The sequence below is a fragment of the Molossus molossus genome, unplaced genomic scaffold (assembly GCF_014108415.1).
Source record: "Molossus molossus isolate mMolMol1 unplaced genomic scaffold, mMolMol1.p scaffold_m16_p_11, whole genome shotgun sequence".
NCBI classification, from domain to species: domain Eukaryota; kingdom Metazoa; phylum Chordata; class Mammalia; order Chiroptera; family Molossidae; genus Molossus; species Molossus molossus.
This window is the reverse complement of record NW_023425346.1, coordinates 54,370,674-54,388,586: the sequence shown is the minus strand read 5'-3', so window position 1 is coordinate 54,388,586 and position 17,913 is coordinate 54,370,674. Positions and strand designations below refer to the sequence as shown.

Sequence of the window (17,913 nt, the reverse complement as noted above, 5' to 3'; positions counted from 1 at the left end):
TCGGCCTGCAGTCCATAGAGACCCGGGTTCGGTTCCTACTAGGAGTGCGTACCTCGGTTGCAGTTTGCCCCTGGCCCTGGTTGGTCGTGCGGGTGGTGACCACTCGATGTGTCCCTTTCACATCGATATTTCTCTCTCTCTCTCTCTCCCTCCCACTCTATCTGAACAAAAAATGGAAAAATGTCCTCGGGTGAGGATAAAAAAATTTAAAAAATAAAAATAAAAAAAATTCAAAAAGAAAATGTTGTAAAAAGCAAGTTTACTGGAGAGTTTATAATAAATTAATACTATATAAAATAATAAGTAAGAAATAATTAAGCCACTCCTTTTTAATATAAATATCTTTATTACTTTGGTTTTAAATCTTATTCAATTTATTTGTGTTTTTTTTTTTAAGTTTTTTTAATTGCTGTTTCAGAGAGAGGAAGGAAGAAAGAGGGAAAAGCATCGATGTGAGAGAGAAACATCCATCTGTTGCCTCCCAAACACACCCAACGGCGGATCAAACCAGCAACGTGGGTATGTGCCCTGTGAATCGAACCTGCCACCTTTTGGTGTACTGGAAGATGCTCCAACCAACTGAGCCACTCCGGCCAGAGCTATCTATTTATTCTTATTGGTGTTTCTATGAACTAGAAACTATTCTCCCTACATACAACGCCTTTTAACGGATGAAGTCAAGATAAACACTGACAAAATATCTCTAAGTTTTGATCAGAAGAATATGGATCCCAGCTATCTCATAAGTACCTTCTGAATTATTGCCTCTTATGATTCTAAAGTTATTATTAGAGTACTTTGCCACCATAAGCATAGCCATTGAGTACAGAATGATGACATGGAATAATCGTGTGATGGAAATGGTAATAGATGATCAATAAAGAGTTAAATTATATTTCAATTCTGATAAAAATTGCAAATTCATAAACGAGGGCCAATTCCACAGTGACGTCAAGAAAAAAATTCTTCATGGATAAAGTTTAGCAAACTGTTTTCATTCAGTCAACAAACATTTACTGAATTCTTATAGACTTCACATTGTGTTATGTATCGCTCTGTAATAAGGCAAGGGAATAAAATCGTTTCCTGTTCTTGAGTGCAAATCTAATGATTAAAGAAAGTAAACTGGCCCAGCCGGTGTGGCTCAGTGGACTGAGCATTATCCCATGGAGTGAGAGGTCCCAGTTTGATTCCTGGTCAGAGCACATGCCTGGGTTTCAGCTCGATCCCTACTGGGGGGCATGCAGGAGGCAGCCAATCAATGTTTCTCTCTCATCAATGTTTCTAACTCTCCCTTCCTCCCTCTCTAGAAAATAAATAAAACCATTTTTTTTTAAAGAAATTAAACTGGTACTTTTTGGAAGGCATATACTATTTCTCCAGGGTAATAAATAATATCAAGTTTATTTATTCATTCTCTCAACACTGAATGGAGGCCTCCCACAAGTGCTTGGAAGTCCATAAAAGCAAGATTTATTTTTTTCAGTTCTTTATCCCCAGAACCTAGAACAGTGACTGGCACAAGGTAGGCATTTATACTGCTGAATTCACTATTTTGAAGATCGCAATTCTTAAGGAATAATCTGAAGATATGGTCCTCTAAGAGCAGAAGAGTTTCACCAATGAATATCAAAGGCAATGACGGGCCTACTTTTATTTACTTGTTTTTTAATCCTCACCCAAGGATATTTTTCCACTGATTTTCTAGATAAGAGTGAGAGAGGGAGGGGTAGAGAGACAGGAACATTAATGTGAGAGTGACACATCAATTAGTTGCCTTCTGCACATCCTCAGCCAGGACTGGGATCGAACCTGCAACCCAGGTACCTGCCCTTGACCAGGAATTGAACCTGAGACCCTTTGGTCTGCAGTCTGACACTCTAATCACTGAGCCAAACTGGCCAGGGTAACAGTGCTATTTTTATTTTTTTTTATCCTCACCAGAGGACATTTTTGCATTTATCTTCAGATAGAGCAGGAGGGAGAGAGGGAGGAAGAGAAAGAGAAAAACATCGATGTGAGAGAGACACATAGAGTGGCTGTCACCCACACGACCCCAACTGGGGCCCAGGACAAACTGCAACCAAGGTACGTGCCCTTAGAGGGAACCGAACCTGGGACTCTCTGGTCTACAGGCCGACACTCTAATCACTGAGCCAAACCAGCTAGGGTGGCAGGCCTATTTTTAACTTGGAGACAACAATGGACAGAAAGGGTAATAATAACTTTCCTTCAATGAGGCAAAGCAAGGATTTCCTAGAAATGTTAATACATATTTCCTATCTTATCGTCTATACTTTTGAAAAGTAACAAGAGGACAAAGAATTCTTAAGTATTTTTCAGGAATAAAATGAACATTTAATTATAAATCAGTACCAAAATTATAAACAAATTTTATATGTATTTTTATTCTGTGAACCTCAGTATTCAATATTTCTGAACTCAGAGGGTCAAAAGTCTCTACACACTGAACTCTTCATGTGTCACTAAACAACCAAATGTAAGCTCCATGAATGCAAGATTTTTTTCCCCATCTATCTTCAGATAGAGTGGGAGGGGGAGAGAGAGGGAGAGAGAAACACTGATGTGAGAGAGACACACCGATTGGTTGCCTCCTGCACGACCCCAACAGAGCCGGGAACCAAACCACAACTGAGGTACATGCCCTTGACTAGAATCAAACCCGTGACTCTTTGGTCTGTGGGCCAACACTCTAACCATTGAGCCAAACTGGCCAGGGCAATGCAAGATTTTTGTTTGTTTTTTATCCCCAGAACTTACAATAGTGACCGGCACTTGGGAGGCACTTAATACTGCTGAATTAATTATTTTGGAGATCAGAATCACTAAGCAACATGCTTTATTTTCATATCAGGAAATCACTTTGACCTCCTAAGCAAGAATTGTATATTTGATTTACTCTACCTTCAATAGACAATAATTCTGTGAGGTTTGATTTTTTGTTTACATATTTGTTTTTAATGAGGTCTGTCTCACCTTGAAAAAGTATCTCTATGTATTTCAGCATGGAAATGAAATATGTGTAATTTATCATTATCAAATAAATACAATTACTAAGTATTCAGTAAGCACCCAATCCAAAAAAGTTCTAATTTGTGCTTGCTTCAGCAGCACATACACAAAAGCCCTTCATTTTGGGGCTTAGGTCAAAAAGTAGAAGCCAAGCATTATATAAAAATTGACTCCTCCCCCAACTCTGAACTCCCAGGGATCATGGCTCTCACAGGTCAGCCGTGCGGTGAAGGACCTGACTCTGGAAGTGGATCACTGGGCTTAGAGCTCAGCTCTTTCGCCCACTAGCCTTGCACCACTGGGAAAGTTACTTCCCCTCTTTATTTGCCTCAGTTTCCTCATCTGTGGAATGTGAAACAATTTACGTCAAGAGCTGTTGTGAGAATTCAATGACTTAGTAATTGTAAATCTCTAGAATAGTGTCTGACATAGAGTAATTGCTCAATTAATGTTAACTAGCACTGTTAAAACTCTGAAATCCCTTGGTTTACATGTCATAGGGGCTCATTAGTAACCTACTGACTCTTTTTTCATCTTATCTGAAGCAACAGAAATGCATCTGTACTGTGTACATGTCTCACATTACAGATAAACTAGTAGAAAAGTTAACTGATAACCAAATTTGGGAATAAGATGGAAATAACTTCCTGCTTTCTCAGAGAAGAATTCATGGAGGAAGTAGAATTTCATACTTAAATATCATTTTCTGATTAGAAAAAGGAGAAAAATCCTACTTAATCCCCCCACCCACCCTGTTGACATAAAATATTTCCTGTCTTTTTTTCTATGCATATATGTAAAATCTTATATAATTAAGACTATATCAGGCACCCTGATGGATTCACATAACATTATAGTAAATGCATTTTTGTTTCTTTTTTAAAAGATATTTTAAATAACTGCATAAATTTAATTGTTTTCATTTAAATTTTATTTAAATTTAACTATTTCAACATAAATAAGAAATTATGGTGACTAGTATATCTCCTCTTAAACCCATAATTTTTGTATACTCATGATCCCAAAAATAAGCCACCAAAAAGATTTTTGCTTATTTACTGTTAGGCATATTTGTTTTGAAATAAAATTTAAAAGTTATTCTAAATTTTATAGAAATCAGGGGGACGATAAGGTGCCCACGTACAAATTAAGTCAAACGTGCACAGTGAGGAAACCCAGTGCCCTCCCTCCAGCTTCCCAAGTCCATCCACGCTGGCAAGTACCAATGGCTACTTACGCAGTAGGATCAAGAACCCTCTCAGAAAGTGGAGAGGTCTATGGCTGTTACCAAAAGCCTTATGGAGCAGAACTGAGAGGATGAAAAGAAAAGAAGAAAGAAGAAGAAAGGGAGTGATGCATTGAGTTGAGAAGGGAGGTGGGGGGCTCTGCAAAGCAGTACCCTGGGTTCACTCCTCTTCCAAGAGACGAGAAGACTTTGATTCAGAGACATGGACTCACAGTCTACAGTGTAACATAAAATGTACTTCCTGTTCATTACAGCTTAGCCTACCTATTCTGGGAACAGCAAAAAGCCTGCCATCTTTCAGCATTTTCATATGCAAAACAGCAGATAGATGAATCCTGCACCTCTCTCCTCGCCAGTCACAGTTCCTGGTGTGTGTGCTGGGAAGTGCAGGATTTGGGTGAGCTGGAAGCATAGTGCCCAAGATTTATGACAGTACCTTGTGCCTTTATCTCTCTTGGGTCAATATCTGGTTTAAAATAAAGAGGTTACTATTAAAAAGGGGGTTAGGCGTGGGAGTTAGAAATCCCTGAATTCCATTTTAGTGAAACTTCTATCATCCTTTAGAAGCAAATAGTCTTTATTAATCGAATCTCTTCCGCTCACCTGGAGGAAATGCCCTCTCAGAGAATCCTGGAAACAGGGAGGGGGTGTAAAGAGTGGGGATGGGGACATCTATAATAGTGTCAACAATAAAAACAAAGTAAATAAATATAGAAGAATAAATAAAATCCATTATCAGTTTCTTTTTATTCTGTCCCCAACAACAGTTCCACAAAATTAGACTACATATAAATGCCTGATTACAATCTGGGGGTGGGGGTGGGGGAGAAATGGACTATCCCACATTCACAAGAACATGGGTCCACGGCCCAGTTATCAGGACTTGAGTATCACTCCTAAATAATGACACTGCTAATATATTTTCTTTTTCAAAGGCAATCTGAATACTATTCCAATTCAATTATTGAAACTGTTTTCTGGTCATGTCAAAATGAAAACTCATGTTTCAAGAGCCTCAGTTTTTAAAATAGTCTCAAGCAGTCTGCTATCCTTGCAGCTTGGCACTGCCCAACTTCCAGCCTAGGAAGAAGAGGTTCAGGTAGACTCAGTTTCTATGCTGCAAATGGATTTGCCCATGACTTCCCCACGTTGGAAGAATTACCTAAACACTAACAAACAAAGCCAACACAAAACACAACAGAAAACCAGAGACGTGAGACCTCAGGCCTTGGATATGTAGTCATATTCTGTTCTACGGCTTCTAGCTTCCCCCCACTCTGCTGTTCGGCCAGCACGTGAACCACCTGTCTCATCGTGCATTCTGTTTGTTCCAAAACACATGCAGCAAACTGCACACATTTGATGATCTCAATGACAACAAAGATCTAATGCATTCATTTCAAAGTAAACAATTTTAAGTTTTTTCTATTTACCCAAATCAGAGATCAGTGGCCTAATTTAAAACAAAATAAACAAACTGTGATTTCTGTTTTCCTCTGTGAGATTACAGGATAGGATCTAGCGATAGAACCTTTGCTTGCATACAAAATAAAGTATATCTGTGATCTAGAGCGCCTTCAGAACGTTAACTCAACATTTTAAAAGTGTAATATTTAGTGTTTTTTAACCACGGTTTTCAAAAACTTTAAGGAAGCAAATATTCGCTTTTAGTTTTTCCACTGTGTAATCCTCCACTGTGGACGAAATGGCTTGCTCGTGCATCTCACTTGGGTGTGCAGAGCTCTCGGTCCACATCACTGAATGGAACAGTGTGGCTCCCTCGTGCACACTTCCTGAGCGCCCCTTCCCTGAGCCTGTGCCAAGAATCAAATCTTGGCCACTTAGTGCTCTGTGCTCCACATGTGAGCTCAGGCGCGTTGAGCAGCGGTGCTAACTGAGATGGATAGCCCTGTCAAACAGGAAGCTGGCGCACCAGGATGCAAGCAGTGGGATACAATGACCTTTACATTCAGAGAAAAATCTCCCTAAAATGGCATGAAAAGTTTACGGGGGAAAGGGGAGGGGGGTTCTTTTATTTCGTGTAAGCACATAGCACAAAATAAAAGCAATGGTGCCAGTGTGCAATTTGCTTGAGATCAAATCTGGAATCCTTCACACAAGAAGGAAAGTCCTCAGAGAAAGGAAGTGAATCATCCTTTATTACGCTGCTTTGAAAGCAGTGGACAGGCGATTCAGCTGCACAGGCACCGGATGGGCCAGCGCAAGGCTCGGAACGCACGTGGACTCAGTCATCTGGGGAGCACTACCTGCCCTGGGAAAACACTCCTGACTCCCTGGTTTCAGATGGATTGCTTTCTTGATAGAACTAAGATATAATTTAAATACTTAATTATAGCATTTTTTAAAGCAATGATCTGCTTACAGAATCAAAGTCCAGAGCTTGATCATTTCAATCCCATGTCTTTGGTCACCATATTGTTACTTTGCATAAATCGCTTCATCTCTCCTGGTTTCCTTATCTGAATAAAAAGGTGCTCTAACTGACCGTTCTCAGGAATGATGTAAAGGGGAATCCATTAAAAGAGGAGCAAAGATCCTTGACACACACACACATGTTAAGGTGGTAATTTACAGGAATATACATAGAAAATTAATACATGAAACAAAACCTGGAAGTCACATGTTTCTCTCCTCCAGCTATAACTATTATCATAAACTATATAATTCAATCATTTCAGCTGAAAAACAGGAAAAATCATTCCATTGGGTCAAAAAATGTTTTCCACTCTTCAAGGTTTGGGGAGTATTTTTGTTGTTATTTGTTTTGTCAGTTCTTTGGCAGAAAGAACAATGGGCTGTGCTGTAGAACGCAGCAACCCAAGCTCACAATGAGCTCCCCAGCACTGCACAAAACACGCTGAAATAATGATGCAATTTTAATATCTCATTAAATAGGTAAGAAGAATTGATCACAAAAACACTGAGTTCTGTTTTCTTGTTTGTTTGTTTCATGAATGGATTACATCAAAACTACAGAGCCGTTTTCAAAGATAAAGAAGTACGGTAAGATGCATCCATTTTTTTTTTTTTTCTATTTAATTAAATGCTGATTATGAAGTGCAGAAGCTTGAGTAAATCTATTGTAAAAACCAAATGCTTATAAATTGTATATTAAAGTTTGGTAAGTTAAGAATAAACATCTCAGCACCAGCTCAAAAAATAGCAATTTGGCAACTTAGAGGAAATGACAGACTTATCAATATATAAAAAAATAAAAACACCTGTGATGATCACTTTCAATGCAAGGTGATGATTTTGGTGGCTCTAGAGGTGCTGGTCAAATATTCCCTAAAGCAACCAGAAAACAAACTCTGCAAAAAATACTCTGCTGCTCACTGTTTGGGAAAGATGCAGTGACCATCCTCCTCCAACCCTTGTTTGGAAAATCATTTCAAGGAACACATTATTCCTCCAATCAGGACAGACAAAAGGCATGAGGAGGAGAGAGAGACGCATCAATACCTTGTGCCTGTGCGGCGGAGCTGTGCGAGTACCCCAGGGCTAGCAGCGCGGTCTCCACCAGCTGGCTAAAAAGCACGTCTTTTCTAACCAGGACGAACTCGGCGTGTTCTTCTCTGTTGTCATATTCAAGAGAGCCGTCCAACTGCTCCACCACACAAAAGACAGGAATCATCAAACCTGAAGGGACAAAATTTAAGAGCAAAACACAAACATTACAAAGCAAATCTCAGTCACCATGATGAGAAGGGAAGAGACAGTTATAAAAGTCACTCATCTGTGATCGACAGTGGTTTAGATTAAACAAGCCTCTTAGTCAGATGGGCCTAATGGGAAAGCTGTGGATTTTTCCCCCTCCATTATTACTATCAGACTGCAGCAGAATTGCCCTGGGCCATGGCTGAAGCCCTCAGATTCTAGTCATTAAGAAGTAGAGTGCACCAATCAGAGGAATTCTGACTGAGAGACCTCGACTGTACAGGTGGCACAGAGCTGAGGTCAAGGCGACCTTCTGGACCCTTGCACCCTTCGTGTCTATGGTTTTATCATTAACTATCAATCAGTATTGTCAGATCAGAGCTAGTATTTTCAGATCGGATCTGCTTTTGTCTGAAAATGTTGTAATTACCTAGTAGGATGGCAGGTTTGACTTCAGGGTCTATGCTATCTATGCTAAGAAAAAGTCAAAAAGGCATTTAAAAGAAGTTTGTCCTGCATATTTTATTTTTCTAAATCCTGATAAATAGGTCATCAATTAGCCTGTTCATGAAAGTCCTAACTGATGTTTAGCTTACATCACAATATACATCAAAATAAAAAACTGTGTTTTTTTAAGTTATTATTTCATACATTCACACCCATTACCACTGGAAAGGGTTTGTCTCTTCTTGTGTTTTCAGAGAAAAGAAGTAAACTACCCTAAAGAATAAAGCAAATTAGTCTAGTTGAAATCTGTTGAAATCTGTTGTCACTGAAATATTTCTCTGCTTTGTATCAAAGTGTGAAAAGCTAAAAAATGTTTAATTCGCCAAAGATTTTTTATAAACTGTTTTTTTATTTTTTTCAAAAAAAAAAAAAAGTTGTACAGGCACTTAAATCTAAACATAGCCAAGGCAAGGCATAAGAAGATCAAAGTTTTACCAACATATAAGTAATAAACATGGACTCTGTCCTATGCAGTTTGCACAAATTAGTGTGTTATGGAATAATGATCTAGGTTTTCTCTTTGTGCAAGAAAAGTCAAAAGTTATGGGGGATGGATGGGCAGACAGAGAGATGGGGGAGGGGAGGGGCGCTGGTCACTGTGAAGGCACTGCACAATAAAAATCACACCTCTGTGTAAAAGGACACACAGAATGCATAGGCGTTTTTCTAGAGGTCACTCCTTGTTGCCCAGACCCCAGAAGCCTCCTGACTCACTCTGATCTGGAAAGAAGAGGGTGGGAGTAGACACTCTGCAAACTACCAGGTCACAGATTTAGATTTTTGTTCTAAAGATAATACAATGGTACAACTGGTTCCCATGTGCTAATTATTATTATTAAAGATAATAAGTATTGGGTGTAATTATTAAATATAATCATTATTAACAATAATAATACTCATTAAGAACTGTTATCATTAAAGATCATGGTAGTTATTATTAAGCCTGCACAACACTCTAACAAGTCATACCATATCATACCTGGGACAGCCATTGACTCAGTGCTCACTCTTAGGAACAACAAAGCAGCATTATTGTTTATAGCAAATACACTACCTACAGTATAGGTTTATGGAAAATAGGAAATAAGAGTGGAGCAGACTGCTTTAGACAAAGAAGAGAATTTAGCCTGACCACATGGTGCCGTGCAAAGTATTTTTTTTAATTGTGACCAGTACTGATAAGCATATCAAATGCTTATTTCTTTATGCCTAGTTTATTCCCAAATGTATATAAGACATGTAATAAATACTAAAAATTAGATTTCCTCCAAATGATCTCTGTGGTCATTCATGTATTCATTTTTATTCCCTGAACACCTACTGTGTGCCAGGTATCCCCGCGGCACCAGGGACACAAGTGACAAATCCGATGTGGCTCCGCCCTTGATGCAGTTGCAGGTGCTATAAAATCTTCCTAAGTAAGCATAATGACATTTATAGGACCCGTTCCTGACAGTCCTTCCCAGCAGGGAATAGCCCCCATTTAGACCTTTTAACTCTTACATACTAAGATATAATCTGTCTGAGGGAGCAGGTGGATTTCTATTTTTAATGATTTAAATATACGCATATACAGTGCCATGTAGTCAGTGGTGCCATAAGCTACTTCATCACTAATACCTGTGTGTACATAAGTTTCGATGCTCAAAATCCATGTGCAGTTCCCAATGCCAACACCTGAGTGTCACACATCTGGGAATCACAGATAAGACCTTTAAATGAATGCAGTTGCTCCATCAGCTATTACATCTCCATTACTTCGGAACCATAAATCCTCCTGAAGTGTATGGTCAATTGAAAAAACTCAAGACCCTATTCATTCTTAAAAACAATATGAACGGTTCAATGAGTTAGATATGAAATGCAACATTAAAGTACAGGGGTCTACCCCAGGTAGGGCCTTATATTTCGAAAGTGTCAATGACTGAAATCTTTCCTAAACATTTTAGTTCAGTGATCGAACGAAGCTATTGCTACGTGAAATGATAACCATAACTCCTTACAGTCAAAAAGCAAACACCCATCCCTCAGATGTATCACCTACTTTTCAAAAAAGATGGGGGGAAAAAGGGACTTTGAGGTCTTTTATAAAATAAAGCAATATTAACCAGAAGATTGACCTATGGTAAATAGGTTTGTTCTGAAAGCTCATATATATAAGATACCAAAAAATACCATAAACAGCTTATATTTAATCCCTAGAAAAATAGACCTCTTTACTAGAATTTCATCAGCCTAAACAATTATGAAATGTTTACGATGAAATGCAATTGTTACAAAAGTACAATTAAGGTCAAGTGTGGGGGAGAAGAAAATTAATGGGTTCTTAAGGGCTATAAAAAGAGAAACTCCATTGAGGAGGAAAACAATAAAAGGATGTGTAGAAATATATGCCAAAAAAGATACATTTATCCATTTGGTTCCCCTTACTCTCCCCAGGCGAAAAGAGAGAAAAAGAAAAAAACAAGAAAGACAAATGTGACAATGGATGAAAATACAGGGAGAGTGTTTGGAAAGGACTTCAAAAAATAATTTAAGACCGGGAATAATTGAAGATAAGCCCCAATAAAAGAATGGCAATGTAAAACTAAAATGCATTTACAATAAATTTAGAAATAATTACGAAGAAAAAAGAAACTCTTGTTCTAGCCCTATACCGGCAGCTTGTGGCATCACTGTTCTGATCCTAGCGCAGACCCATTCCAGATGAGCAAGTGCAGAACTTTGAACCTTTTGATTGAAGCCTCACTAAGCCTTTTACAATTGTGGGAGGTACGCAGGTAGTTCAATGTAGAGGACAGGCACAGAGCCTCAGCCATCTGCAAAAATTACGCGTTGTTCTGACAATTGGGATAAATGGTAAATTCTGTTGTCACAGAGGCAAGATAAGCATGAGACTCTCTCTACTAGAAAAACGCTTTCCCAACTGTCATTAGTTATGCTGCTCAAATTGTCATTTCATTATGACATGATTTCTGAACTGTATGTAATTATAAAGAGTTAACCTGATCTTCACCACCACAGCCATGAGAACAGAGGTGTGGAGGGAGGTGGTTACAGATGGTGGTGACTAAATTCCCATCAGGGGCAGGCAACTCTTGATTCAAGTCCTAACCCTGGCATCCTTACCTGAGGGAATGACCTCAGATTCTTATTTGGCCACCCTGAGGCTCAAATCCCTCCTAGGCAAAATGCAAATAATAATATCTCCTTCACAGAGTTGTAAGGATTGAACAATGGAACCTAGTTAAGCTGTCTGACACAAAGCCCTCACACAATGGAACCTATTTGTTTTTCTTCTTTGAAAAGCAGTATTAATGCAATTTTAGAGAGGAAAAAAAAGAGACCGATAATTTTTTTTTTTCAGAGTCCCATAATCAGTGCTCGTGATACTTACTAAAAAGCATTTCTCCATCATAGAAATGTTACTAGTAATCACTGAGTGTCCTGATTTTATAAGATGCAAAGAATAAAGGCCTAAAATGTTCAATATGGCCTATAGCAAAAAATGGCAAAGCACCATACTTTGAAACTGCCTGTCCAGTACAGTAGCCACTCGCCACACGTGGACACAGAGCACTGGCAACATGGCTCATCCTGAACCGAGATGTGCTGCGAGTATAAAACACATACTTAATTTCAATGATTTAAAACCAAAAAAGAAAGAAAACTAAATGTACCCTGAATAGTTTTTTTTTAATTAACTGATGTTGAAATAATATTCTGAATACACTGAGTTAAATAAAATATTATTAAATTATTTTCACTTGTTTCGTGAACGTTTTTTAAAATGAAGCTACTAGAATATGTAAAATTATACATGTGTCTCGCATTTTCTTTTCATCAGACAGAGCTGCTCTAAGCAATCTGCCAAACACCAGCATATGTTTTTCTGACACAGGATAAATTCATCAGAAAATGGTAACTAAGACAACTGAACGACTGTCCTGAGCATTCCTGCATGCTCCTCAGTTATCCGGTCCCTGTGTTGCCGATCTTAGGAGACCTGAGGACAGGCGTGCTGTGGGTGAAACTCCAAAACTGAGCACCAGGTCTTCTCTGTATCAGCAAGCAAACTGTAAGCTATTGTTTTATTCCTAACTAGATTAATCCTACTCCTTTAAAAGGGAAAGACCTTTTCTTCATTCTGAAGAACAATCCCAGCTTCCCAGAAACACCACCACACTGCGATGAAAGCGGCCAGAGGAACAAGCATTCCTCAGTCCTGCGGCGTCTGACGTCACAGTGAGGGATGACAGAAAGCCCGGCCGCCGGGCCTGGGAGCCAGGATTCCAGGCCTTCCGCACAGGGAGGACACAAACCACCCCTCCTTTGCAGAGCACTGCTGAACGCAGCAAGTACTCTAACATACCTTCCTACCTTCACTTTCTCTCCACATGTACCCTGTGAGAGGGTTATTCTTATTCTCATTTAATGAACGAGGAAATTAAAACTGCGAGAAATTAAGTGACATGCCCAGAGAAACCCAGTGAGGCAAAGGAAGAGCAGTTCAGGTTAGAAAACTCTAAACTCCAAGCATTCTGTTTTCTTGGGGGTCAAAAATAACACTCCCAAACTCACACCCACAGAAGTCTAAAGGCTTGGGCTTTTAGCAAAGGACCCATCACACTTGCTCTGTCCAATGGGTCACATGCATTGCTTATCAGTGAATTCACCTCCTTGGGGCCTTCCACATCAGGCAGTGCGAGGCCCAGAGGAGGAACCAGACACAGTTCCTAACACAGGGTCATACTGTAATGTGGGTGAATACGGTCTCCAGCCTCCTACCCAGCCCCTTTGGATCCTGGGCCCACCCTCATTCTTGGGCCACCCCCAAATGACAGGAGCCACTCTGAGATGATAGGAGGCTGGCCCTTCTCCTCCCCTCTTTCAAAGGGCTCCTGAAGCCAACCGTTTAAAGAAGGAAGGCAACAGGCCCACTCCCTTCCCTGTGGCTGCCAGTAGATCTGGTTCTGGCACGGAGAAGGTCCCGGGCCAACTGAAGATTACCACGGCTCCAGGGCACAGCTGCTCATGCCAATTCTTTGTATAAGACTGAACCTGGAGTAAAGCTCCATGCTCAGCAATCACCACAATCAACAAATCATAGCACCAATGAAACACAAATCCCACCAACTTCACCAAGTGTAGAATACAGGGTCTTCCGGGGGACTGGGAGGGAAAGGGGTGAGGGGTGGCAACTATCATTTCTTGTTGCAAATTTACTAGAAAAATAAAACAACCACTTAATTGCTCTAAAACCACATATTTTCTCCCCCCCCCCAACACACACAATCACATTCATACAGATAACAAGATAAATAACTAGCCAGTATTAATCTATAGACACTTCTTTCCACCCTAAAGCAATAAAAGCAAATTTGAGCACCAAGAATTGTAACCAGAAACAAACAAAAAGAATAAGGTTAGAGGCCCTCACCTCCTCCCTGGGGTCCCAGGCAAGATTTCAAACCATATCTGTCTCCCTCTCCTCTCTCTGGCCCCTGCTGTCCTCCCAGGCACCCAACCTCCTGAGCGGGGAGCCAGAGGCTCCAAATTCTTCCATTCTACTCCAAGGGCCCATTCCCCCGGGCTGAGCTCAAAAATTCCAGAGATAAAAAATGCTCAACCTTGTCTGTCAGGCCTTAATCTCCTTAGATACATTTTCATTGTAAAAGAAGCACATGGTGTCCCACACTAACTTCTAATGAAAAGAATTTCAGGTAATGAAATTAAGAAAGACTTGTTACAATCAGTCTTGGGATGGGGAAGAGTAACAATTCTGGGGGGGCAAGGGAGCCACCCACAGGTGGACCAGAGATCCTCTAGGCTCCCCTAAACTGCTCCACTTTCCAAAGTTCCTCTGCATCCTTTGCTTGTGAACTACGCATTCAATGAGGGATCGGTTCATTTGTTTCTGTTGTGGTCCTGTCTTTAACTCTCACTGAGGAGGAGGCAGGAGCCCAGACAGAAGTGAGACAGCTGAAGACCTGGGTCATTCACAGGTGGAGAAACAGTCAATTATGGAGAAGGCACATTTTGCTTAAAATCACTCTAAGGGACAAACTGAGCCATATATGCAGAGATTGGATTTCATGTTCATCCATGACCCAGTTGATTGTATCTCAAGATTAGAGCTCCAACTCAAGTTTCAACAACAAGGCTCCCCCAGTCGGGAGGTGGGATGTGGAAGGAATAAGATCGTCAAAAAATATTTTATTCTCATGGTTCCCTCTACTGCAATCAGATGCTACTTTGCAGCCCCTGAGGTAGATCTTAACTTTGGAAAATAAGAACAAAAACAGACTAAGGGTGGGGTTGGCGGGGTGACCTCCAGTCCTCTTCTCACTTATTACCCCAAAGGCTCAAACTGAGGAGAAAGCAGTGGAGCAGAAAGATGATCCTGTATTCCAGAAATGTCATGCCAGGCCTGTCCCCAAACTGAGTGATCCCAATTCAACCTAAAGTCAGCCCTGAAGGATAAACTCCAGGTCTCTCAATACTCTTCAGTTCCAGAAATGTGGTGGCAGGATCAAGCTGGCCTGGCAATGTGCGAACAGGATTTCACGGGCACACAGGAGGCGCAGTGTGTGTCTGAGCTCCACCTGGGAACTGGGCCATAGCAAGCCCGACCCAAGGAACTACATTCCCTGATGGCAGAAAGGCCCAGTGAGGGAGAGAGGGCCGCCTTTTTCCCAGCATAGGTGGACTTAGAGAAGTCTTCTTCAGTCCCCACTCTCCTCCCACTCCTGAGCCTGACCTATTGCAGGCCCAAAATAAATGTTGGCTCAGTTTAACAAAATGCTAATTCTCGTTGGACATTAATAACCACCATTAATAGGTAGTGCCGGCCCACTGTGGGCCTCCTGCACTGCATTCAGCATCAGCAGACAAGGACACCCTTCCAAGCCATGATCCACACAAGTGGATTCAGGAGCCTGCCCCACGTTCTCTAGGGGAAGAGCACCAGACCACAGGGCTGTGCTCGGCCACTGGCGAGAGAAACTGTTGGTTCCTCACCTGGAAGGCACCGCAGGGGACTGGTGTACAGGACTGGTGTACAGCTCAGGCGGCCAGCAGCACAGCGCCCTGTGCCTGTGCGCACCCTGGGGCCCTGCGGGTCTCACCTGCCATCCCACCCAGCATCAACTTGGAAGGACTGCAGCATGTTTTCTAAATTTAATAACCACAGAGAGAGAGACCAAATGTTTACTGATCCCAGATGCAAAAATAAATAAATTTTGTTTTAAGGGAAAACGTGGACTAGGCCAGTGTATATATCACAGAAGAATTCAAACATGTAGCATATTGTTTAAGTAACCCCTAGTTCAACATTGAATTCTTGAGGTCTTTTCACAGTGGGTTACAAACAAATGCATATGTTAATAAGTGTTGAGATTCAGTGGCGTGTTAAACGGACTATACCATAATTTATCAATATCAGGATTTCCGTCCTCCATTAAGTTAAAAAAAAAAAAAAAGCCATTTTCTGGAGGATTCTCAGAAGACAATCTTTTAAATAAGGTTTCAGTGAAGATGCAGTTGCCACTTGCCTCGTTTTCACCTTCCTCTCTGGAAAAGCAATTTGCAAACCAGAGTCCCGTAAGTCAAAAAGGAGTTAATAAAATGGTCTTTATCCAATCATTTGCTTCATCACCTCAGGTTTTGAGCTCCACCTAAATGTTATTTTATCTAATTTAACAATTAAAATGAAAAACGCTCGATTAATTTCTCAAGTGTAGTGTTAAGGAAAGGTTAACTGTACTGAGGTTCTCTAGCAAGGAATTAATCAAGGAATCAAGCACTCGGCTCTCAATAAGACAAGACTACCCAGACTTCTAGTGGGAATATTTCATAGCACAAGCATGTTTTCTTTGGGGAGTTTAACTCACCAAAATTATTAAAAATTGAGATCAAACACTGGTGCAAAGTCCCAAAGGAAATCATACTAGAGTGGAGAGGTTTTTATCAAATAAAACCCTGAAAAGGTAAAATTTTTATAGTGAAGAATAAAAGGCTTTCTCCCTTACAAAAGGAAATCTTACCATCTATGTTTAGGGTTCAAATCGCAAAACATGTACAGATACTTAATAGATGTGTAAAAACTGTCACTGTGGGAGTGAATGCAGATTTCGCAAAGCCAGGCTGAGAGGCGGCGGCGCCACCCTCTCCCAGCCACTAAAAGCCACTCTCGTTCGTGTGCCCAACAAATGCCTCCACCGAGATGCAATAGCAACCGAGCTCTCGAAATGGCACACACTAAGAGGAGAAAAAGACAAGAACAGGAAGAGAGAGCGAGAAAGTGAAAATCATAGTGTGTGTTCTGCAGTTCCCTGAGGGTGCACTGAGACCTCGGGATTGCAATACATAGGATATTATTGTTGTGACTGAGATGAAGTTAATAAAACCCGGCTTGAGAGTGTGGAAATCAAGTCCCCACCGATGGACTACACCCCAGACAAGATATTTTAAGTATATATGTACCTGTGTAATTTATAGCAATTACTTAAATAAGAAAAACAGAAAAGACAAAACTAGTGTATTATTTTTTTCATTTTAAGACATCCACTTTATAATTTATATAATTTCCAAAAGAAAATACTAAATTTAGTATTAAAAAAAACTAAGAGACCACTTAAGCCATATAAATCCAATGAAAATCTTATATTCATCCTTAATACTATCCAAAGGATACCACCCAGCCAAAGGAGGAGGAATGTTATTCCACTTTTAACTGTCTTTGAGAAGTGTCACCAAAGTCTGTCTCCTAAAAAAAAAAGGTAATAAATCTAAATATTTTTTTAAAAAATTTTTATCTTCCTTAAAGCAAAAAAAAAAAAAAAAGCCTTAAAAAAGTACCACACCATTTTAAATTTGGGGTAATCCCAGATATAAAACATGTCGATTTTAAAAAAATTTCACTCCCCTTAGAGTCTCTGGATTCATAAATTATTTAATTCTATAATAATTTCTGAGCCACAAAATAAAGCATATTAGTGTAAATTCTCCCCCTCTCCCCAAAAAGCAATAGTTTCAAAATAGGTCTAATCTCACAAGCTCAACTCAAAATAACAGAAAGACAGGTCAAAGACTCTCTTTCAAACTCCATATTAGAGGAGAAAGGAGTTTCCTCTGGGGTACAACATAGGTTTGTGTGTGAACTCCAGGTTTGGGGCCACCAAGGGGGCTTCGCCTGTCCCAGGTGAGAGAGGCTGTTTTATCTCAGCTCCATCCCAGCCCAGATCTGGATAAAGATGGTAAAAGAAACTATACCTAACAGTTTCCATGACTGTACGTTCATTTCTTTATTTTGGTAATTTGGTAACAGAAGTAGGCTCACAAACAGATATGCTGTCAAAGAACAAGCCTGCGTTCAGAGGCTGACTGAGAGCAAGCCAACTGTAGGAGTCCTATCAGAGGAAGAAGGGAGCTGTATCTCAGCTCTCCTT

The 17,913-nt window shown here is 40.3% G+C and overlaps 1 protein-coding gene across 3 annotated transcripts in view; it reads right to left on the bottom strand.

Moving 5' to 3' along the window:
* SATB2 (SATB homeobox 2) overlaps nt 1-17,913 on the bottom strand; it is a 190,936-nt gene that overhangs the window by 153,922 nt on the left and 19,101 nt on the right. For all 3 annotated transcript variants that reach the window (XM_036254224.1, XM_036254225.1, XM_036254226.1), the window contains one exon: nt 7,763-7,939. In XM_036254224.1, the coding sequence (XP_036110117.1) occupies nt 7,763-7,939 (177 nt within the window). The remainder of the gene's footprint in view (nt 1-7,762; nt 7,940-17,913) is intronic.